Raw genomic sequence first — 25,415 nt, 5'->3', positions numbered from 1 at the left:
GACCCCTATGACTTAATTCATCAAGCATTTTCTCCATTTTTGGATTCTTAGATCACCGTGGAGGCAAGTGAGAAAAACAAAGTTTTCTTCATCAGTTACACGTGACACAGGGTGAGTTATTTATACATATATGATCATTAAAGGGGTGAAGTATTCCTTCAACTAGGTGCTATTTTTTCATGTCACAAATTCCACCTACCAGGATTTTCTCCTATCCTCTTTTGAACGTGTCTGTAAACATGTGTGTGTTTCTAAGAGCATGAAAGAAATAATGATAAGTACAAGGAGAAAGGGAAGTGAAACCCCAGAGATTAGTGTCTCCTCCTCGTCGCTCCTCCTCTCAGTCCATCTGTCTCGAGAGGAGATGAAACCTTAATCTTGTTACAAAGGGAGGAGCGTTGGTCAGGGAGCTCAGGGGTCACACTTAACACGAAGGGTGTTGTAGACCTTATAAGCAAATTACTTTTATAGGTAGTAAACCATGTAATCCTTTTTTACTAATTCAGTTATTAATTATAAAAAATAGCACACTGTATCTATTTTTTTGTAAAAAGAAATCTTTATTTTTATATAGATGGATGGGTTGTATACATGTGAAAATGATGCATTTGAAAAGAAGAAAAGATACCGATGCTCTGAAGTCAAAGCATTCACACTAATCCCCACAGCAAACACCTCGTTCATTTTTTCAGCTTTAAGTCACACAGACCTTCATCACAGCCTTTTTTTTATTCAGATCCGTCTTGATGTGTGGCAGAATAAGGTATTTATGGAAATTTAACAGTTGAAAATGATTCAAAGCCTGGATCTGTTGAAGTTTCCTTAAACAGAATAGAAGTTGTCATGAGCGTATGCTGTATGCTTCTCACTTCCCCATGTTATCCAAACTTTCTGCACTCAAACAATTTTAATAAGCAGCACACCTCCTGGCATGTGAAATTTCTTCTTATATTGTGTGTTTTGTTCTTCAAAATACTGTTTGTATTCATTTATGATCCCCCTTTTAATATTTAATGTAAAAAAGAATTTTAAACAAATCATAGAAGGAGAAATCACTGGCCACACATTCACAAGATGTAAATAAATGTTACATACATTTTTCAGCCAGTACCACTTTGTGTTTATTTGCTTACAGGTTTGATATTTTGCAGGCTGTCTTAGTATAGTTTGTAAAATTGCATGCACATCCAAACTTTATGTGACGTTGCATTAAAAAGACACTAGATGTTGCTGTTTTCTTCATTCTCACACATCAGGTCTCAACATTTACACATCTTTACACCTAAACTTGATAATCCAGAAACAGCCATAAATGCTAAAAAACTAAAATGAATCTGAATCTGATCCTGAAGAACGTTGAGTGATGAACAGCTTGTTCATCACTGTTGCGGCCAGGTGCTGAACCTAAGGATGATGTGCTCATCTGCTTTAGGTGTGTAGCAGCCAATACCTGCGAAAAAGGGAAAAGTTTGAATAAGAAATTAACATTTGAGTTCATACATAAACATTGAAAAAAATGTCAAAAAACATCAAAAAAATGTTCTTGTCATCTTCTATTGATTTCTTGCAATTTGTGGTAAATATTTTGCCAGGTTGGTCACTGACTTTTACCTCCATGTTTATGAAAGAAAGCAAACCAATTTGCTCAGGTTATAAATGGGTGAGTAGCGAGTGAAAGCCATCTGAACGCAGCTCAAGAAAACTGATGTTGATCCAGGCTGCAAAGGGTTAAGTCATGTTACACTGACACTAGGGAGGATACTCACCCACATCCAGCCTGCTGTGCTCTCCTGAGCTTTCTGACAGGATCTCCCAGTACGTCCGCTCACGCTCGTTTCCGGCCACTCCATTCACACTCTCCAACAACAGGCCAAAGTCAGGGTCCTCCTTCACTGTGAACCTGCTCATACACAGAATCAGGACTATCTACTCAGCAAATATGGGTCATCATAAGCTTAAATATGTATGAGAAACATCCAAGCCACCTTTAAGAATAAAGGGCGTTGTGTAGAAGAATTAAAGGGGATGTCATGGGTGGTCTTACTTGAAGTCCTGCTGTGTTTCCTGCAGTCTCCTCAGAGCGCCCAGCAGCACACCTCCCTCTACCACCGAGCTGAAATAGGACTCGGGAGTCATGTTAGACAGGTCATTCTCCACAGACAGTCTGATAGGAAGAGTCGCCCGACCTGCATGTTATATTCAATTACAGTGATGCTTTACATGGTACATGCACACAAGCGTGAGTCATTTAAAGTTGTATTTTTATATTTTCTTAAATATATCACCTGCATCTGAGAGAGCTCCTCGTGTCAACAGCAGAAGAAAGCCCACAGAGAGGAGAGCAGTCGTTCTGAGTGCCATCTTGTACGATCTTATCCCTCAGATGATGACGAACGCTTCGTCTCAGTACTTATAGTGTGCCTAACCCTCATTTCAGAGCACACTCAAGTCCCACAATATATTTACTCCTGCAGTCTCTTTGCAAAGACGTCTTTGTTGAGTTCAACATTCACAGTGACGGCCTGAAAACGAACATGAGTATTTGGTCTTATCTCACACGTGTGCCAGTCAGTCACTGTTAATGTGTGCGTTATGAATACAGGAACACTGTTATCTTTAAAGTCTCTTAATGCTTGTTTAGTTGATTAATGATCTGCCTCATGGTTATGTTTTCTCAAAGGGCATGAATGAGAATGGTTGGTCGTTTTTTTAGATCATTTATGTATGTAAACTCAAGCTTATTCTACAGAGAGTGTAAGAAAGGTCACATCTCCTTCCTCAACGAAAATGTTACATTATGCAATCAGGATTTGGCCTTTCAGGTAGAATGATAGATTTAATAAGTAGAGCCTTGTGAGTCCCTATAGCAGTCTTATCAATCAAGCGTGACAGGGGCAATGTTATATATAGGAGTTGTCTCCATTAAACCAAGGCTTAATTATATTAAGTATAGTATAGTTTAGTATAATATAGTTTAATGTCGTGTTATGTTGTGCCTTGTAGTGTTGTGTAGTGGTATGGTATGATTTTGTTTTGTGCATTGCCGTACAATACATTACAATACAATACAGTATAGTATAGTATAGTATAGTATAGTATAGTATAGTATAGTATAGTATAATAAGACTATATGTCGCAACACAGTGAAAACTTATGATGATTTCCAGGCCTAAGCAGAGGTGCTACCAAGACTCATAAATCTCATTGTTTTCTTCTTATTTGCAGACATTTACAGCTACTGTTCTTTAAGTTATCTGTTAATTGGTACGAGCTGCTTTTTAAATTTCCTGTGCTGCACACGTAACACATCATTAAAATGTCACATCCATGCCGCCCATGGTCCCATCCTGCCGGCTGTCCCTTTTATACACACACTGCTATGGCATTGTTACCACCTCCCATGCTGGCATAAAGGCAATAAGACCTCTTAGTCTGTAATTGTATCTTGAAGAAAAATGAGGTATAAAATGAGGCATAAAGGTGCAATATCCCTGCCTTGAACAGGCAGTGTGAAAGGGGCTACTGTCCTGGCAATGCATTTTACCATATTGTTCATCAGTGACGCATCATCAAGAAAATGAAAAGGCAACAGCCATCTGGGGATCAGTACAAAATACAAAACAAAACATACAAAAAAAAAAAAGACAAAATTTGCAAATTTTGCGCATACCACCACCTTTGTTAGCTAAATTATATATTTGTGTTGTGTTTTCCTTAGCTCTTGTGCTTGTTTGTACATTAATCATAAAAATAATACATTTTCAATTTTATTTTGGGGGTGGTGGGGGCCTGCTAGGAAGGCTTGCCCACGGAGCTGAATGTGCTATGGCCAGCACTGTGCCAAAGCATATAGTCTGTAATCTGCAACCAGTGTGATGGATTCAGGTTCACAGTGTTTCTGTCTAACAATGTGATCCTGCAAATATAACTAAAGGAGTCAGATCACAGAGAGATGGAGAGGGAGAGAGGGAGAGAGAGAGAGAGAGGTGGGTTGCTGTGCTGAAATTGCTCGTGCGGCGACGGGAGCGCTCGTTTTAAATTGCTCTGATTAAGAGGCAGGTGCGATTGGCTAAAAATGGTTTTGATTTCCTCTCATGGGTGATGTAAGTCATGTAGGGCCCGCTTGAACGCGAGTAACCCCGGCTGTTTTACCGAAAATAACCCGGGCACTGCAGCATCAGCACCAGGCAGCTGCGCAGGTGCGGCCTTTAAAGAGACAGCGGGGCCTCAAATCTCACCAAAACCTTCCTCGTGTTTACACAGACTGTCAAAAGCAGTGCACTGACAGCGATGGAGCCGGATTGATCATCTGTACCAATTTTTTTGTGGCAACATAAGACAAAACAAACAAACAAAAAAAAACCCTCTAATTCACAGTGGAGCTTCATCCTAATTTCATTGTGTTATTCCCTTTTCACTCATTTCCCCAGAGACAGCAGCCCAAAGTAGCCCCAGAATAGAAATGGAATCGTTAAAAGGTTTAAATTGGCATCAGGGAGGATAATTTAATGAAGTAGATTGTGGCGGTCAATGTGAAGGGAATATATTTAATTAACTGTGAATTAATTCCAACTTTTAGGTCAGTGCTCTTGCTTTAAATCACCGTAATTCCTCCCCAAATGTCTGCACGGGGACCTAAAATGTGTTTATGGTCAATTCTTGTATTGTGCCTGTACATTTTTTTTCGGAGATTCTAGGTCATGATGAGGATTAGAAGGAAACAAAACCAAAACAATATTTTTCAGTAGCATCCTGCCAGCAACGCCCTGTATCCCAGACCGGCGTGCCGCGTGCGTACCACACAGACGCACCAACCGGTGAGAGGATAACGGTGGCTGCTACATCGAGCTGCTGCTGATGCTGATGCTGATGCTGCTGCTGAAGCATCTGCAGCGCTGTTTGACTGTTTTTTGTTTTTTTTTTTTTGTTTCTGTCCAGATGTCTGAAGATTGTTCCATCAACACCGCGGCTGAGGATGTGTGTGAGTATCTCCATCGGAGCGGATGGATTCAAAAAGAGGAATAATCCTGCCGAGAATCAACATGACAGGCATCCTGCTCCCCTGACGATTCTCTCCGGGATGCAGTCATAGTTTGAGGCCGGACATGATTTTAATCTCAGGAGTTGCTGCTGTAGTGGATGCGGGATGGTGTGCGCCGCACCCCGAGAGATATTGATAAGGAGAACACCGCTCTGTCCTTTGCAACCGATCTTTTTTTCCTGGACTGTGGCGCACAGTGTGCATCTTTTATTTATTTATTTATTTATTTATTATTTTTGAAATAACTGTCTGGGATTGTTCGGGAGACCTTCTGATGTGGAGGGATTGTGCTGCTCCGTCTGAAGGGATCAACTGAGCACTGTTGCTCTCACCCAGAGAGGAGAACCAGGGCTTAGCTGCTCACCTGGTCGTTTCAACACACCATAATAAGTATGTGCAATGTGCTTGTGTGCGTGTGCATGTGCAATGCAACACACATGACTTGCATGTGTCCTCAGAATAATCATCTATGACTCATCTACTGTAAAAAAAAGAAGCCTCCACTGCTGTTATTTTTTGAATAGTCTCATGTTTTTTTTATCAGTTTGTTGTTAACAGGTGCTTTCTTGTGAGGAGCTGGCAGCGTCTCTGACAGTCACTGCAGAGCACACAGTCACATCTGCAAAGCTATATAGACACATTTAATGACCATATTTCATATAGGATACTTTTGATATGGCCGTGTGCACTCACATGTCCTTGCTTTTTATGCCGCACATGACAGAACGTGGGGGCCTTCAATCTGACTGAGAGGCCATTAAAGCCTGTCAGTGTTTTACTGAGCTTATATGCAGGCTGGTAATGGAAATTCACTAATGGCAGGATGATCAATAGAAGCTGTGGTCAATTTCCTTCACTGGCCCTCTTCACATGAGGAGATTGATATGTACAGTAGGTCATGGATAGTAGGCAGGAGCTGGAGAGTACTACAACACTTGCATGGCAGCAGTGGATGTTTGTACGCAGGAATTATGTGTTCGGATGTGGCATGAGTTTAGATTTTGGATTTTTAGTCTCTATTGGGGATTTGCTTTGCTTCATAGCTCTTAGCCACTGATGAGAGTGGTAGATGTGTCATGTTTTCCAATATTTACCACAGTAACCTTGATTCGGACATGAGTTTTGTCACTAAATGCTCTTTTCATGAGGATAAATGTGCCTGAATGAAAACTTTGCGGGAGATGACTGGATGTAAATATCAGAGGTGTGGACTCGAGTCACATGAGTTTGTCTCAAGTCATGAGACTTTGTGACTCAAGTCTGACTCTAGTCAGACTTGAGTCACAAATTTGATGATTGAAAATCAAAAGAGACTTGCATGTTTTTTGTAAATTTAATATTGACATTACACTTGTGGAAGAGGGCATTATTACTTGTTTACACACAGTAGGTACATGGGAACAGCAAGTTGACTTGTTACCACTATTAACATGGTTAACAAGCTAATACTTAGTTAACATATGCCTAACAGCTAAAGAACTTTTTAACAAACTTGTTTAAAGAAAAAAAAGAAGAAACATTTAAAAAGCATTCATAATTTTTGTAAATTAAGAATTTGCATTGCATTGGTAACTTGTTTAGGGCTCGAATCTAAAAGTTTAGGACTTGGGACTTGCCTGTCTGTCTTGAGTATAAAGACTTGAGCCTTACTTGTGACTTGCAAAACAATGACTTGGTCCCACCTCTGGTAAATATGATATAAGTAAAACAAACAGGAGCTTCAGTGATTAATTTCTGACCTAAACAGCCATAGTTTCATGCATGTATCTGTGTGTGTGCACAGCTTCTTTTATTTGTTCAAAAAAAAAAATCAGAGTAATCTTAAAATTGTGATTTGGTTTGTAATGTTCTCAGGCCTGCATGTACATAAAATAGGCAACTGTTTTCAGTCAAGTTACAATAAATCAGATATCGCATTAGGGTTTTTTTTTGTTGTTTTTTTTTTGCATTTAAACATGACCAAAACTCTGAACTTATAATTATATAGCTCTTTATTTACAGTTGTGAATCTAAAGTACTTGATTAAGTTTTGAAAACACTTTCAAATCGTGCACATAGGCCTACTATAGTATGTTGCATGTTAGGTAGTATGCTTTTAATAAGCTTATCATCCACTGACTTTTACTTGAGCAATGAACTATAACATGTTCAGGTGATGCTGCATATCTAGCAGCCACTACATATTTCAAAACACACCTCAGACAGGCTGCCTTGTCTAGAAGGAGATTTATGTGAATCAGCAGTATGAGGGTGCTGCAGGACTGAAACCAGATCCCGACTCCTCACACTCATAATCTCATTCCCCTCAACCAGCCAGTCCATAAAACAAACCCTGATCAGATCATATCCAGCACCTAGTTTTAAGATCATGACTGCAGTTATCCTGAAATCATTCCTACAGCAAACCTTTGTGTCCACACATCTGCTGAGGCAACATTTCACTATGGATCAGTCAGTCAAACAATTAGAAAACAAAGGAACTAAAATCAATCAATTAAATGTTTGTCTTGTTTATTCCACAACCTTTAACGTTCCTGTAAAAATCTGATGTGTTTTTTATTAGGGTTAGGGGTTAAGGCTTAGGGTTGGGGGATAAATGTGTGAGTATGAGGCTTCTTTATTAGAACAGGAGAGTGAAGTTAACCTTTTGAAACCTGGACTGACATCACTTTCTTGTGCCATGCTCTGACGCTTTCGCAAGTATTTCAACTTTTGAACCTAAAGCAAATTGATGTGCTTTATATTGAATGCCTTATATATATATATATATATATATATATATATATATATATATATATATATATATTTAAAATTAGTTACAGGATTACTATTAGAATTTTCAAAAACCTTTTTTCAGGTCATTTCCTTGTTTGTTGTTGTCTTTGTTTTCTTTTGTTTTGTTTTTTTACCTTTTTTTTTTTCATTTTTTAAAATTTTCTGGTTATATTTTTCTCCTTTTTTGCAATTAATTGGGTTATTTTGTGTTAAGTTTCTTATTGCCTTATCTCTTTGTTTTTTAAAAAACAAAAGACCAATTTACTCATGTTTCCAAGAGTTAAGCCTGACAAAACTAACACATCTGTCTTCCTTTGCAGCCTTTCAGCATGGCTGAGAGGACACTGGAGCAGGGCTCGGTCAGCATCCCCATGGAGGAGACCAAACTCCACAGCGGAGCGCCCCCAGAGGCGCCGCTGCTCACCCACTTGAAGAAAGTGGAGAACCACATCACCGAGGCCCAGCGCTTCTCCCACCTCCCACGTCGCTCCGCTGTGGACCTGGAGTTCAATGAGCTCTCGTACACCATCCGCGAGGGTCCCTGGTGGAGGAGGAGAGGTACTGTAAAGCTTAGTTCACATAGTAACCATGATGGATGAGCAAGCAAGCACACACCACCCATGACGATCAATATCTGGAGTGCAGACATTTCACGGGAGGCAGTAAAACAGCCTTGGTGGCATTTAAGAAATGTATTTTTTGCTCAGTGTTAGTCTTTTGCTTTGCTCTATTGTTCTGACACATGTAGTCCAGCCCTGCCCTCATGCCTGCAGACTTCCTCCATGTTATAGCAGCCAGTGTGCTGTAAGCTTTGCTGCGCTCAGCAGAGTTTAGACATGGTAAATAATTTACGCTCGCAGGTTGGCACACTGCTTGCCTCTCTTTTTCTCTGTGTTGTCTGACGATAGACGGTGGCAGTGAGTCAGGCCCGCGATTGATCTGCTCATGAAATATGAAGAGTTTTCACCACCTATATTAATAATGAGCCCTCAACCTTTGGTCATCTCAACCAAGCCACCCTCTGTAAACTATTACATGTAGCTGCTGTTGATTTGTTCTGTATATTTAGCCGGGTGTGGACTTAAGAGGAATCCTTTCATCACATGGCGTCCTTAAGGAAGGCCCTATATGAAGCATAGCAGGTCATCTTGTGTTTTTTCCAGTCTTGTGTAATATTAATGTGCATTATGAAAGCCTGGCGGAGGACTGTTTGTTGTTCCATGTGAGACCTAGATGTATGGCTGAGGATCACGCCTAGAAAGCTTTTGATGCACATGTTTTTCCTTCGGTGGTCTCATCAAAAATCAACCTGTGGTTTCTGCTTTTGTTTGTGTTGTCTCTTCAGGGTGCCTGCTTCAGCTCATCAGGCTGATGATGTGTGAACAGGAAGTGTCTCAGCTTTTACTAATTAAGCTGTGCCTTTCATTGAGAGGCTCGCCTGCCATTTTGCTTTCGTTCCAATCTGACTGAACCTCCCATCCAGCTCCTTTTAGGCCCTTTCTGCCACTCCAATTACCTCTGCCACTCACAGAAAATAACATAAGCAGTGTGTTGCTTATATTTGACATATGCTGTAGTTCATTCTGAGGGGCTTGTCGGTGTTTGTGTCTCATTTGACAAGCTAAGCTCAGAGGTGATTCTCTGCAGTGCCTGTCTGCCTGATCAAAGCTGTAAAACAGGTGTAATCACACACAGCTTAAGGCTGTTGTTCTGCGGTGTGCTTTAGTAGTCAGTGATTATTTCCCCTCGGAAAAAAACACTTCATTTTATGTCGTTTCAGCTGAATTGTATGAAATTATACAGCTGGTGGTGGTAAAAAGGATGACGTAAACAAAGAGCCTTGCACCTGTGATGTCATAAGTAATTAAATGTGTTCAAGGCCTTGAGTCACTGGCATGCTACTTATGAGTCATTCCTTAAAATGTCTGTGGCGAACGGGGAAAGGCCGCTAAGAGGAAGGTATTGTAAAAGCAATAAATGTTAATTTTTTATTTCATTGTAGAAGGGCTCAGGAAGGTGAGATGATCTATGAGCTACCCACTGCTTCATTTTTCATAGTGGGGTCCTCTTGGCAAGGGCAGCCGTTTATCCCTGTTAGGATGATGCTGCTGTGGCCTGCTTTCATGTCTTCTTCTGTTGTGGTCTTCTCCTAACTGGTGAAACACAAGGCTACTGAGATACAATTGTTGTCCCCCTGCCAAAATAATCAAAAAATGACTGGAGGCCTCTGTGAGGTGTTTTTAAACTTGAGAGAGCTTCTTCTGAGTAAATGCTTTGTTGCTTTCCATCAATGTGCTCCCTTAAATTATTTGTCTTTATAAGAGAAAAAGGAAAGCTACTTTATCTGAGGAACAATGAAACGCCAAACACGTGTACACACAGATACATAGTACATTAAAACAGGATTGCTGTGGAACTTATAATTTTCACTGGAAAGGTATTAATCTATGCAAATCAGATGATTAGTAACATTAACCATAAAATTAGAAACCAAAATACTGTAAAACTTGTGCTACAATGAAAAGCCAAGTCCCCATTAAATGCCAATCCCTTTTACTAGCTGGATGTGGCTGCACATTTTGACAAATTAAAGTCGGTCTCATTAATACTTTTACCACCAAAATTAGCACATGCGCACAGGTTTTTTTAAACACGGGTAAACCCGCTATAATAGGCTATAGACTGCTTTCCCATTGCTCAGAGAGCATAGCTGTGTACACAGCTCTGCAGCAGGCGAGTATGAGTGTGCGGGGGTTGTTTTGGTGTTTCAGTTCGATGTCTCAGCTGAGACAGCTGAGGCTATTAATTGATGTTTTACTGTATACTAGTAAGCAACTCCCTAACTGACATAGTTTTCAGCAAGCCTGTACACTACAACAGCATGGTAGAATTCCTGAAATTCAGTTATTAGTTTTTGTTTTGGTGTGTCACCTCAAGATTTTCATTGGCTCCATCTGGCAACCAGGAAGAGGTTTGGGGGGGCAGGAAAATGTTTAGATGCCTCCAGGTGATTTCAGATCTGCATTTTGTTATTTACTGTGATCACATCTCTGCACCTGCATTGTTAATTTGTCTAGAGGAAGAGGAGCATAGTCATTACAGAGAGGCATCACCTCTTTTACTTTATATGCTCTGTGCAGCTTGCATTGTGCTCCTTTAAAAATGCACCTACATGCACACAATAACTGAAATTTATGACTGTGATGCAAAGTAATCCATGCTGTTTTACCACCAAAATGTTGTAATTTTCCTGCAGAATGGTTACTAAAATGTACACGATAATTAGGTTTATTTAGGTTTGAAAGAAAAGTTTTTTATTATGCTGTGGACCATATGGTCAGACAAGTAAGTCAAAGTGATGATCTCTATATCTGTCATATGCAGAATGGCAGCAGTTTATACAGAGTCTGGGTATCTTATCTTCAATAGCATGGTGGACAATTGGAAAATTATCAAGGACATCAGACAGATCTCATTGTTATTGTGGTTCTTTAATCCCTTTATTTTCGTTTTTCTGTGTGTGCAATTTCACAGCTTGGACATATTAATTTAGTTTAAAAGACTTGTTTCTCTCTTCAAATCTGCTGACAATTTGCCATAATTAATCTAATCTGCTTGAACTTTGTTGATTATACCCTTTGAATTTATAGCCCCAACTTAAAGGTGCAATGTGTAAGATATTCATTTGTTCATATGATAAAAATTGTGAAAATGATTCTTGTGTACACGAAAACCTCTGTCGTATGCATGCCAGGCCAGTGGTTAGCGGTGTAACAAACACAACTTGGTAGTCCACCATTGTTGTTATTGTTGTCCTACCCGTGCATGGCTATTTGTCTGAGATGCAATGCGGCCGTGACGTCACCGTTCTTGCAGGATCTGCGCATTGCCTGTTTACACAGCGACAGTAGGGGTTTTAAAAAAAGTACTCTCTGGAACCCAGTTTCAAAAGTTTCAGGCCCCCAAAACACCATTGTTGTTTTAACAAAAGGCCAAACTGCCAACAAAAGTTTAACGTTTCATGCAAGAAGTGTTGTCATATGAACCGACCCTATAAGATAACCATGTTAATTGATTGGTTGTCAGAGTTTCAGCTGTTCTTGCCCGACTGTTAGATAGTAGTTTGCTTGGAGATGACTGCCAGGCATTACACATTGCACCTTTAAAGAAGATCTCTACTGACTTTACATATCAAAGTATGTTTACATGTCTTGGGGAATATAATGGTGTGTGGGAAAAAAAGTTGTACAACCCTTTGTGGCACCAGAGGGAGCCCTGTGAAGTCAGCTCAGTTGTAGTAAGTGTAGTGAACTGAAGTGATGTCGTTTGAGTCAGCATCAGTTAGGCTAGGAGTTGCAGGCTACATTAGCCACTTCGAGGATATCACACTCGAAATGCTGACCAAACTGTTAGTGGTCAAGTTGCATTGTAGGTTATATTGGCACCAGGTTTTGACAAAAAAGAAGAATGTATGCAATAAAAATAGATGATATTTCACTGCGGTTTTATTAGACACAGTGTGATGGAAGTGAAATGCAAAATGTGCACAGACTACATTTTATGGGCTATAAAAAGGTTGTTATTTTGATGTGATGAAATGCTTTTTTTTTTTTTAAATCCAGCAGTGTGACCACACTGCTGGCTGTGAAAATTTGCATATTGTTAATTAAACAAGATATGCAAATGTCTAACAGGAGTTAACTTCTCATTGCAACCCAGCAAATTTAATCAAAGAACCTCTTCACCAGAGCTTAGAGCCTAGACAACTCCTTTCAGATAAGAATGAAATTAGAGAATTTTGATAAGATTGTGGAAAAAAAGCCAACACTGATTAAGTTTGAGGGGAAATAACATTTTTTCCCCAGATCAAGCTGATTAATTGAAACATTATATCCCTGTTGTGGGAAGCCAGTTGTCATTTGTGTCAGTTTGAGGCATGTGATGACCCCACCTTGACCGTGACTCAAAATAATTTGTCTAACAACTACTTTGAGATTTCCTAAGATCACGCTCAATGTACACTGTCACATGTTGTTAAATCAGCGTGTCTTTGACGGTGAGGTGTCTTACATACTCTGTGGCTCTCATGAGACTGTGGGTGATCAGGATGTGCCTGCAGCCTCACACAGATAACATCATTATTATGCGCGACCTACAGCGCCGGGTTAGATCATCAGTATGCACCACATGCCAGAGCAGGGCTGCTTCACTGACAGCAGGCTGCTCTGCTGTCTGAGTGGAGGCTGTTTGATGTAATAACTGTGTGTGGGAGGAGGGGGCACTGCCATTAGAAGACTTTACTCATGGAGCGAGGGTTTAAGGGGTCTGGCAGCTCCGCTGAGACCCTAATTACACAGCTCGAGACAGGAAGAGGCAGCATCCCTGAAGACAATGGAGAAATGGGTGAGGCGAGGGAGACGGGTGACAACATAGGAAATACTTACAGCCCCTTTTAACTTTCCATATCTGTCAGATCTAAAACTAGCTGGTTGCATCACACAGCTAAAGCCATCTTCATTATAAGGCCACACCAGTTCAACCATCTTTAAAACCGCTGCAGGGAAGTGATGCTTGTGGGTTTTTTGTTGGCGCCACAGAGGGAGCCATGAGCATCAGTCTTTCTGAACTCTTTTTTCTTTTCTTTCTTTTTTGTTTTGATGTGCACCTGCTGCCCAGACCAAATCTTTTGTGTTTTTTTATTCTTCACAACCAACTTCACCTTGAATTCTGTCTTTTTCTTAGATAACGAGGGGACAACCTACTATACTGTATGTTGCATAAAATTGAGTTGTATAGCCCATTAAACTGGGCCTTTAATAAGATGTAGAGCGGCCCAAAGTGCCATGTATGAACATACCTTTTAATGGTCCACACAGTACAGCTAATTGGCCAATATGTTTAAAAAGTAGGCTTAGCTAACTAGTTTGGCTTGCTGTAATGGACAGTGATTTAGCATTAGCTGGCGAACGTGATTGCACAGAGATTCATGGGTAACAGTTAGTCTATCATTAACAGAGTTCCCCAGGGATGACACTTTTCTGTAGGCCTCTGCCTCCACCTAGACAGAAGTAAGCATTGCCTCCAGGTTTCATCGTCAAAAAGCCAATGGGATTTTTCCATTGGATTATTACAGAAAATATGCTTGGTGGCAAACAAGCTCATATGATACGTACACATATTGTGACGCACAGTCATTTTCACAAACACCACTTTTAGGATTTTTAAGTGTTAATATAATCGACTGAAGTAAAAAGCGAATGTTAGACTTTTTTTAAACAAACTACACTATGGTCTCATGACTTAACGTCCTTACCACCACAAGGCTGTACAGCCGTGTTCGGCTTACTGATGTTCTGTAGTCTCATTTAGCCACCTGTAAACGAAATTGGTTTTAAGACACCGAAAAGCTTCAGAATTCATAGTTTTAAAAAAACCCAACCCACTGACTTAAAGACGACGGAACCGGCATTAATAAAATACCTTAATTCCTGGAGCACTAATGTTTTTTTGTTTTATGAATTCACCCATTGGTCTTTGCTGATAATATGCTGATAACATTCATGTTAATATGTATGTTCAGACATATTCTAATTTTTGAAAGAAATGTAAACAATAATTTGTGGGCCCCCCTGCAGTAACTCTGAGGACCCGCAGAAGACCCAAGACCGAGACACTGATAACAACTTGCACACATTTGTATGTAACTGTAACATTTTTAGCATTTCTAGTATTTCTTAAAATGGTGGATGTAGTTCGTGTATCCTGCTGAGAATGGTAATTGTACGGACCACATGTATGATGGACAGCGCTCCTAGCTCTGCCTGAGGCTTCCTGGTATGCAGATTTAGTAGCCTGTGACTTTCCCTGCTGGAGTGAAATTGGGCTCTCTGCGCGTAGAAACACTTAATGAACTCAATGTCCCTGAACTACACGGCTAAGTAAGGTCCAATAGCAGAAACACGCCATTACACCAACCAGCTCCACCTGCTCATCTTTCTCACAGTCAGGAGTTTATGAAGGTGATTAATAAATGATTGAGCAGATGGATCATGACTAGAAGAAACACTGGGTAAAGACAAACACTCAAAAACCTCACTTTTCCACACCTGCTATTTAGGTATTTAGGTGGATTTTTCATTATGTTTTTTCTAAGATTATGGAGTGAAATATCTGAGAAGGTGCAAACAATTTCAGACCAATAACCGCAGCTTTTTGTTTTTCTTCTTTGTCAGGTTACAAAGCGCTCCTAAAATGTCTGTCGGGAAGATTCAACAGCAGAGAGCTGATTGGCATCATGGGGCCCTCTGGAGCCGGAAAATCCACTCTGATGAATATCCTGGCGGGGTACAGGTGAGATGTGGAAGATAACTCTTTAGATTGAATTTAGTTCTTAGAAAATGGCTGCAACATAGTTTTGCTTTCTGTTGGGCCACAGGGAGACAGGCATGAAAGGCCAGATCATGGTGAACGGTCGACCGAGGGACCTGAGGACCTTCAGGAAGATGTCTTGCTACATCATGCAGGACGACATGTTGCTTCCACACCTAACTGTGAGGGAGGCCATGATGGTAAGGTCGTCTCAAAAATAATACTTAAAAAAAAAACTGAAAATGAAATCCTATTGTTCAATATTAATATTTTGGCTTCTGTCTGTCTTTCAGGTTTCTGCCAATCTGAAACTGAATGAGAGCATGCAAGTCAAAACAGAACTTGTAAGTCTGAATATATTGATTACGGATTTGCTTTTCAGCTACATACGGGCAAGATAATAGAGACAGAGTTCCACGCATTTTACACCAAAGTAGACATAGCATTTAAACGTCTTGTATGAGGTCATTGTGGGTACACACTCCTCACTGCTGCTCCATCGCTATGGTCTCTGCCCCCTTCCTGCCCCCCTTAGCTGGTTGGCACAAAACACTTCTGGTATGCCCATGCAGGGACAGTAGCCTGAGACACCAAACCAAGGATGTATAAAAAGAAGTTCCTATGGACAAACCATGTATTTACAACCTCCGGGTCTGTCACGGATGGGGCCCATAAAGACTTTTTCCCATAGACTTACATTATAGTAGAGAGAGTCTGAATATCAGTGTATCTTTTTGTTGACATACATCAACTTCCCAGTGCAAACCCTTAAATAGCTCTTATTTAAAGGTTCAGTGTGTAGGATATAAGGGGATATATTGGCAGAAATGTGATGGAATAAGTATCTCTTCTTTTGTGTTTGATAACCTGAAAATAAGTATTGCCGTGCTTTTGTTACCTTAGAATGAGCTGTTTATATCTACATAGGGAGCAGGTCCTCATCCAAGGAGATTGCCATGTTGCACTGCCATAGCTCAGATCAGACAAACCAAATACTGGCTCTAGATAGGGCCATTCACATTTTCATGTCAGGAGATCAGCAGGGAGAGGGGTGTGTAGAAACAGCTTCTTTTTCGAACAAAAAAAGTTTCTTGTTAAGTAAAGAAAATGTCTTGTTGGAACAAGAAACTGTTTTTTCTTTTTTTTCTTCTGGCGTGGCAGCAATACGCTTCCATAATTATGATAAATGTAGACATGTACCATGATAGTTAATTTTATTTATATTGCCCAGTCTTACTGTCAGTTATTTATGACATGTGTATCCTTCTCTGTTTGTGTCTAAGGTGGACGAGATCCTGACTGCTCTGGGTCTTCAGGAGTGTGCTCAGACACGCACCATCTCTATCTCTGGGGGTCAGTGTAAAAGACTCGCCATCGCCCTCGAGCTGGTCAACAATCCTCCTGTCATGTTCTTTGATGAGCCCACCAGGTAGGGTTTTACCCACCTAGTTTGAATCTACATGATCTCAAAATGAATCCAGATTAAACAGTGTGTCCATCTCGTTGGTTTTTTGTCTCGTCTTATGTCCCATCCCAGTGGGCTGGACAGTGCGTCCTGCTTCCAGGTGGTTTCCCTCATGAAGTCTTTGGCCCAGGGAGGACGGACAATCATCTGCACCATCCATCAGCCCAGTGCAAAGCTCTTTGAGATGTTTGATAAGGTAACTCGAGTGCTTATAGCGCTGGACACGTCTAGTCTTCCATTAGCTGCTGCTCAGACCAGGACGCAGGTTAGCATGATTCATTTTATCCAGCTGACAAGCAGTGCAGCAGTCGATACACAAGCCTATTGTTCTGTCAGTTGTTCATATATTATTCACAGAGTCAGTGTGTTGGAAACAATGTTGATTACTGTGTACCTGTGTTCCCCCACCAGCTGTACATCCTCAGTCAGGGTCAGTGTATATACAAGGGCACAGTCCCTTACCTCATCCCTTATCTGAAGAACCTGGGCCTCCACTGCCCAACGTATCACAATCCTGCTGACTTCAGTAAGTCAAGCAACTCCTCTAGTACGTGTGTGCCTGTTTTTGTCCGTGTTTTTGTTCTGACTAGCGTGTCCTCTCTGTCCTTAGTCATTGAGGTGGCGTCAGGGGAGTACGGGGATCTGAATCCAGTGCTGTTTGAGGCGGTCCAGGGTGGACTGTGCTCTGAGGAGGGCAAGAAGAACTCCAGAGACAAAAGTGACTCCTGTCCCTCTCAATGTCACAGTGTGAGTGACAGCAACCCTCTCACCTAGCAATGATGTAGTATGTTTCACATTCACAAATGTCAGAGCCTCACATCATAAAAAAAACAACAAAAAAACCCCCAAACAATTATGGTATGGCGGACGCTGAGTAGGCACGTTCTCCTCTCGCTCCTGCACAGTTTCAAACTTTAACTCCACATTTCCCTTTCTAATTTGTCGCAAGTGTATCATAGTACAAGTGATTAACTAAAGTTACACGAAGAAATTACGTAAAACGCTAGATCCTAATGATGTGCACATGCGCTGGTGGAATTCAAGATGGCCATCTCTTCCCTTGAGACCAAGACTGACAAATATGAAATAATAAATACCTGAAGGCTGAGCCTAGGAATGTCCTGCACACAGCAAAAATAAGAACAAAAAAACTGCAACTGCATTTTTGTTGTCAATGCTTTAGTTATATTTGATTTTTTAAAGAGCTCCATTTGGATGATTTGTTATGCACCATATTAACACTGAAAGTACAAAAAAGTCAGTGGGCCACCTGGACTCTATTGCAGGCCAGATTTGAGTATCACTGCCATAACCCTCTCCTGTCCACATATTCGAAACCGTTCCTCTTTTTCTCCATTTCATCGATCTGTCAACTTCCTCTCACTCTGTCTTTCACAGCCTCATAACTGGTCTTTGATAAGAGCATTAGCTAACTGCTAAAACTATAAATGTAAACCACCAAGTGCTCTGTGATAAGCCATTACTCTTGTATGGTGCAATTATGCTCTCTACACCTTTAAACATTTTATTTGTTTATTGATTTTCTCTGTTGTCTTTTCTATCTTCTTCTGGGTTTTTAGTAGTTAGTTGTAGTTATCAGCCAGTAACTGTTACCATAACTAAAGATTATGATTGTTCTTGTTCTTATATGTATGTTGATAGCTAAATGTAAGCTTTTGAGTTTTAACCACTGAATACATTCAAATCACTGAAAACATGGCACTATAATACTTTGCTTTAAATGCCATGTATCTGAATTTATTTATTTGAATTCACCTCAGAGTCAGAATCAGATTTACTGCCAAGTACATTTACATATGCAAGGAATGTGACTTGGTGTTTTGGTGCAAAACAATTAACATAAAGAAAGAAGGAAGAATAAAATTTAAATAGAATAGAACATAAAATAAAAAAATATAGAAGCAATTTAAATATATAAAATGACAAAATAGAATATAAAGGACACAAAAAATATATACAAAACACGCAATGGAGGGAGTGTACAGTTTTATAAAAGTAGAGTTTCAGTGCAAATATCTTAAGTTTAAATTATTAAGTTGACCTAAAGTGTGCTGTGAACAGAAATCCAGTCCAGTGTGCGTTAATGTAACACATAAATACCAGGGAAATATCCTAATTTTCATATTTTAATTTTTAATTTCATTCTAATTTTGAAGATGGGAATTACAGCAAATAAATTCAGATGTATGGTCAGAATAAAATAGTTCAATGCTATAAATCCAGTTGTGTTTGAATTTCAATATAATTAAAATTTAAAGTCAAAATTCAAATACTTATGTCTCGTATTTACTTCCATAATATCTTCATTTTCTGGCTACTGCCTCCCAACTTCCATATTCTGCAACTGCATCATTTAAGATACTATTGTTATTATAGTAATCCTCAATTGCCACTCAAAATATCTGCTGTTATTCATCACATTTAGTGTGGTGCAGACACAGTTTGGGTTGGAGGTTTTAATTCCTTCAGGGACACAATATATGTCTATAATGACATTATAACATCATTAAGATAAAGTGAGCTCTCTTGAGCATCAGACAGGGAGAATTCAATCTTGAATCAGCTCAAGTCTTACATGATATAGAATACACACGCAAGTTACCCTAAAAAAACGATATATTTAAATGATATGTATTTAATAATAGATAATAATAATAATGATCAATATTTAAATAAAATAGTAATTTATATTATCAGACTATCTGCACTCTTCTACTGTTCACAACATCACATCTCTGTCTTGCTAATGCTTGTTTTGTATCTATGTGCATGTAACTGACTTCTTGCTCTCTCTGTCTGTCTCCACAGGACACAGGAACCCTTGAGAAACACAGCTTTGCCACCAGTACATTCACACAATTCTGCATCCTCTTTAAGAGAACTTTCATTACGATATGCAGGGACATGGTAAATTCATTATTCTATGAACTCATTCCTGCTCAAGCTCAACATTTGATAGGCAAAACGTTTTACAAAAAAAATTGATTGTTGTCTTTTGAGTTGTGTTGATATTTAACTTGTGCGTTTTTAAGGTGCTGACCCACCTCAGGGTGATGTCCCATATTTGCATCGGTGTGCTGATTGGCCTGCTTTATCTCAAAATTGGAAATGATGCGAGCAAGGTCTTCAACAACACTGGCTTCCTCTTTTTCTCAATGTTGTTCCTCATGTTTGCTGCCCTGATGCCCACCATCCTAACCTGTAAGATTCTAAGTCAAACGAGAGATCGGAAACATTGATTGTTTTTCTGGTTGAAGTGGAAAGTCTTTTAACGCTGCTGTGTGTTCCACAGTTCCTCTGGAGATGTCCGTGTTTATAAGGGAACATCTCAACTACTGGTACAGCCTTAAGGCCTATTACTTGGCCAAAACCATGGCTGATATACCGTTCCAGGTAATGTTCAAATGATTGAGGACACAATGGTTGGGACACGAATACAGTATATTTCCAGTTACCAACACTATAAAATGTCTTTTACAGGTGCTTTGTCCAATCATGTACTGTAGTATAGTGTACTGGATGACTGAACAGCCTCCGGAGGCTGGACGCTACCTGCTCTTTATGGCTTTGTCCACATCCACGGCCCTGGTGGCCCAATCCCTCGGCCTGCTTATAGGGGCTGCATCCACTTCTCTGCAAGTAAGCAAACCTGCATATTTTAAAGGAATAGTTGAGATTTTTTGAAGTGGGGTTGTATGAGGTGCTTATCGACAGTCAGTCTATTACCTATAGCCGATGTCTGTCGGAACGGCCCCAGTGTGGAGAAACAGACAGGAGCACCAGCACAGAAGCAATGCAGCGACTGCTGCGGACGGGAGCAGCAGCTAACTGTGTTTTAGCCACCCTAAAAAAAAAAATCAATATTAGCTACAACAGCTTCCAACTTGGTTCAACATTTGAAGTTGCGCAAAAAGCAGAAAGTCACTATATTAGCATAGTTAGCAAGCTCAAGCTTAGCTAACGTTAGCTTAACAGCTAAGCAACTTTATGACAAACCTTTTTAAAGAAATAATGAAAAATTCACAATGCAATTGTGATTTCTGTAAATTTTAAGTTTTGCATTGTTTAGAACTCAAAACTCAAAGTTTAGGACTTGAAACTTGACTTGGGACTCAACTTGAGTGCAATGACTTGGTCCCACCTTCACCACTTAGTGAATTAATTACATGCTGCTTATTTGTTCCACAGGTGGCAACCTTCGTGGGTCCAGTTACAGCCATACCTGTGCTCCTCTTCTCTGGCTTCTTTGTCAATTTTGACACCATTCCCAAATACCTACAGTGGAGCTCTTATGTGTCCTATGTCAGGTACTGTAAGCAACTTTATGTGGTTCAAACTAGGGAGTTAGATTTGCTAAATTAATTTTGTAGCCTGATAAGACCATACTGGTGACATGAGCTCAACATTCTCTTTCTCGCTCCATAACAGTTTGGAGTCTCTGCCGCCACAAACACTTTCAATAGACGGGAGTACTCGTCTTGATAGACGAACTCCTTCAGCTAATCCTGGCGCTAGCGCTTGCCTTTACTGCACACATACGTCATTACTGTTTTGCAAGAAGCAGCCTGCATGTTACATCACCCAGTGAGCCAGTCCTTTTTTTTTTTTTTTTTGCTTACGATGTCAACATCATTGGCTCGACTGGATTGTAATTTCAGAAAAGTGTTTGGGGCAGCAGCAAGTCCAGACCTGGTCCAGACTGATACACAGAGTGAAACAGAATGTTGAGCTCATGTCATCAGAATGCTCTTACTGGTTAATATTGGCCATTGGTCTTTAAGGTCAGTCTTTCTCTGATCCAAAATGATTCTCTATTGCTCTTCAGATACGGCTTTGAGGGAGTTATACTCTCCATCTATGGGATGAACCGATCGGAGCTGGAGTGTCCAGACCTGTCTTGTAAGTTCCAAAAGCCAGAGGAGGTCCTGCAGCTCCTGGATGTGGAGAATGCAAAGCTGTATGTGGACTTCATGGTGCTGGGGGTTTTCTTCCTGATCCTCAGACTGGCCACTTACCTGGTTTTACGCTACAAAGTCAAGTCAGAGCGTTAAGTTGTCCAGAGGCTGATGGATTCGGACACCCGCTCATAACCCAGCAGTGTGAGGTAGTAAGCAAACATACAGTATAGTCTCTTTCTCTGTCTCCACTTTACATACATGTAAAAAGACATACACAATCCAGCACATCAAATCATCAGAAAGCTGTGCTGCACCACCAGACTGTACAGTATAATATTATCTCTTTGGGTTTGTATTTCAAGAAAAAGGAAAAGTTGTTCTACCCTCTGCCCATTTTTAGTTGTCCCTCAGGTTATAGTATATTTCAGATCACCATTACCTATCCGAATTATTGTGTATCTGCACTATACATAAACAGAATACCCAACACAGTAACAGAGAGCATGTGTCTTTAAACTGAGAAAATTTGGATTTATACTTACCTAACCTTAACATCCTAACCCTAACCCACTTCAAGAAAGTGCCACATGAATCATGAGCAAAAGCCTCTGAGTTTATGGGGAGCCACAGTAACCACCTCGGTGCAGGAGTGTTCAATAACTTGTAGCTTCTCAATTCAACGCCTAAACAGACAATCCAAAGTCCACATTGTAAGCTTCTTCATTGGACAGGACCCATTGAGATGCCCCCTGAAACATGACATCAAGATGGATGCATCAGGTAAAGAAGAAACTTTCAGTGCCAGAAAACTTTTGTGTGGCTTTTCGCTGTCTTGTAGGATCATCTCATTAGGTGTCTTTAACCAAGACACGAATACGATGGCTTTTCTGTACGGAATACGACCATAACAAACCGACTGCCAGTGGATGACTTGCTTCGCTTTCCATCTCTGAATCAATTTTGCAGGACCTTCTGCCTCAACCATAGACGGTGGTAGAGCTGGATGAAACGTTGGTGAATAAGTCAAGCAGTGTGTCTTATACAAAGACTGATATAGACTCGACCAGCTCTACGATTCCTTACTTAATGAGACGTGTTTGTTTCTGCCATAACTGAGGAAGCATTCAGTGAACTGGGAGCATAAAGCAAGCATGAGTGCTGTTTCCATCCTGATGCAGAGGGCTGCTGCACAGAGAGAGAATGGTGATTTAGGTAAACAGCCTATTCTACGGTTAAAAAAGTTGAATCAGTGTCGCTCTTTTGACACAATTCTTTGAACTGCTCGTTTCCACTCGTTGTACGACTCTTTAGCTCCCTCCTCTCGGAGCTACGAAAGGAAATATCCTTTTATTTTTCTCCTTTTCTTCTGCTTTGCTGATGTCCGACAGATGTGTCCATGTTGTCCAAAACAATGCTAGATACTTGAAACGCTGGCTGGGCAGTTTTTGTGCCTCTGAACTAGAATGAGAATTTGAGTTTCCTCTGCTTCGTTGTTTGCACATACACCTTATGTCAACCAACATGCTGGTTCACAAACACGCAAACACACACACACACACACACACACACACACACACACACACACACACACACACACACACACACACACACACACACCCCACAGACATGCACACACGTACATATGCACACAGACATACAAACACAAACAAGCAAACACACCTTTGGCAATGTTTAGAAGAGCCTCTCCTTGTTGCAGGGCAATGCAAATATTTTCCAATAGACTTGCTATGAAATATTTCTTACTTAAACTATGCTACTTAGTAATCCTTATTATAATGCATACAATAATGTGAGTATATAATCAACGATTGTACAGTAAATATGTCATGCTGTAAACAAATGTACATTTGCACTTTTCAATGTATGTTTATTCTTTTTTATTTATTTGTATTTGATTTTATTTTTATATATATCTATGTGATGAGTGCTGCTTGAAAGTATAACTGGAAAACAGCAACCGAATGTTGCATGATCACATTAGGAATGAAATTTATGAAATATTGAATTTCAGTAAAGTAAAGCGTTTTTAACAGCTTTACTTCCAAATGTATGTATCCTGCCATGTTTGAGGAGATGCAAATCCTCCGCTTTCTGCTGAACATGTTTAGACTATCTGGAGTCGAGTGCATCACGGGTGTAGAATTTTAAAAAAGAAGAAGAAAAAGGAATCAGGAGTGTGCGATCGCAGAAATGTGTGAAATGTGCTGGAAGGAAGGTTAAACAACATTCAGCCAAATGTATCATTATGTAGCTGGAGAGATTGGAGGTCGCTTTAGGAATAAACTGGACCAGATCGGCGATGAGTGATCTGCTTCACTGTTCAGCCCTGCACAGACTGAAGGCTGCAGGTGGAGGTTTGGATTCTGTCATTAATAGCAATAGTCGACATTGTGATGTTTAATTGTTATACCTCCCACTGCTGTGGCATCAGTCAGTTCATATGTCTTATATTAAGAGTTTGATTTGAGTCCTTTTGTTCCTACCAGTTTTATTACGTGCAATAACAAGAGCGTAGGTTTCAGCTCAGCATTGGTGGTGAAGTTTTATGTACCAATTTATGGTGGAAACTGTTTCAGTGATGATAGTGTGATCGAGTTTGCTCACATATTAGTAGAGACAATTCTGTCCTCCCAAAATTTAGGTAGGACCCTTCCATCCATATGTAAACCTACGCCCTTGTGCAATAACCATCCAAAGGAGATTGAACTCTGAGACCAATTTCATCAACGGAAAATGTGACGCTGCAATCTGTCTGTTTTTCATCTTTTCATTGTGTTTTTGTCGCTTCTGCTCCTTAATTTGGTGAACGTTTTTTACTGGATGACCCTCTTAAGGATTTAATTGGAGGGACAAAAGCTGTATATAATAGTAAGAAAAATTAACTGTTGTTGGGTGCTGGATGACTTAAAGCCACCAGGCAGATGTTGCCATTTTAATGCCAGACCCCGTCAAGATAATTGGCTCTCAATGTGTAGCATGGGAGAAATATTGCATAAAGTCAGTTTTAATGCCAACGCAGCAGATATGTGTTTTATCCTTCCCCAAATTATATGAAAAGCCATGAGTTGGTAGCAGACCTGCAGGTATGACTTTGTAAGATTAAAAAAAGAGCTTCAACCCTGGAACAAAGCAGGGATAATTAGTGCTGAAGTCATTAACCAGTCTGGGAACGTCTCGGCCTGAGGTCGTAAGGCCCGCGGTACCAAAGAAGAAAACAAATCATCCCTCTGCTGCTGTGAAATGCAGAGCATGCAGAGTGAGATTATGTCGTCAAATGTTCTCATTAATTTTCTGACCAAAGAAAGAGCTCTGAAAGGACGTCCAGTGGGAACCTTCTAGATTTTCAATCCTCCTAAAATTTTCATGTTCTTAAGACTTGTTTTCCTGTCGGTTTAGAAATTAGATCATTTCTGACAGATTTGATTTGGCTCCAGTGGAAATTTAATATAATCACATGCAAGCAGTATTCTGGAAGTGACTTTGCAGGATGCAGCCGAGTGTATGTACAAAATCAAACAGCTTTTTCACTCTGACACTTTCTTTAAATCTTGTCACTATTTCACCCGTTCATCATAAGAAGCCACCTGATTTCAGTGCACTCTATCATGCATGGTTAATAATAATATGCAGGCTATCCCTACAGAAAGCTACGGTTGTCTGATTGAAAATTAGCAATGAAATGGAAGGCTGGTTGTTTTTTGTTCAATATCATTTGTTTATCATTTACAGGTTATTTCATTGTTTCTCAACTCAAAAAAATGCAAGTTCTGTGTATTGAACGCTGTTCCAAGGATTCTAATAAAGATCATTTATAACCTTTGCCCTC

At 40.1% G+C, this 25,415-nt stretch overlaps 1 protein-coding gene across 1 annotated transcript; it reads left to right on the top strand.

Annotated features, from left to right (window-relative positions):
- The first annotated feature begins 5,363 nt into the window (after nucleotides 1–5,363).
- abcg4a (ATP-binding cassette, sub-family G (WHITE), member 4a) lies at nucleotides 5,364–22,862 on the top strand. Its single transcript, XM_042499375.1, has 15 exons — nucleotides 5,364–5,431; nucleotides 8,137–8,374; nucleotides 15,049–15,166; nucleotides 15,252–15,384; nucleotides 15,478–15,528; nucleotides 16,468–16,613; nucleotides 16,722–16,845; nucleotides 17,061–17,175; nucleotides 17,260–17,396; nucleotides 19,479–19,577; nucleotides 19,703–19,871; nucleotides 19,963–20,063; nucleotides 20,151–20,309; nucleotides 20,859–20,977; nucleotides 21,496–22,862. Exons 2-15 carry the CDS (start codon nucleotides 8,146–8,148, stop codon nucleotides 21,719–21,721), a joined length of 1,926 nt encoding a protein of 641 aa, XP_042355309.1. The 5' UTR covers nucleotides 5,364–5,431; nucleotides 8,137–8,145; the 3' UTR covers nucleotides 21,722–22,862.
- Nucleotides 22,863–25,415: the final 2,553 nt, after the last annotated feature.

Source organism: Plectropomus leopardus, chromosome 13, assembly GCF_008729295.1.
Source record: "Plectropomus leopardus isolate mb chromosome 13, YSFRI_Pleo_2.0, whole genome shotgun sequence".
Taxonomy (NCBI): domain Eukaryota; kingdom Metazoa; phylum Chordata; class Actinopteri; order Perciformes; family Serranidae; genus Plectropomus; species Plectropomus leopardus.
The sequence above is the reverse complement of the archived record's forward strand: the minus strand, read 5'-3'. Positions and strand labels throughout refer to the sequence as shown.

What these genes read in the sequence shown, in the direction of transcription:
- abcg4a (XM_042499375.1), top strand. Translation starts at nt 8,146, where the DNA reads ATGGCTGAGAGGACACTGGAGCAGGGCTCGGTCAGCATCCCCATGGAG. An exon ending in TCCCTGGTGGAGGAGGAGAG is followed by an intron (nt 8,375 to 15,048) that starts GTACTGTAAAGC and finishes CTTCTTTGTCAG; the next exon opens with GTTACAAAGCGCTCCTAAAA. An exon ending in TTCTTTGATGAGCCCACCAG is followed by an intron (nt 16,614 to 16,721) that starts GTAGGGTTTTAC and finishes GTCCCATCCCAG; the next exon opens with TGGGCTGGACAGTGCGTCCT.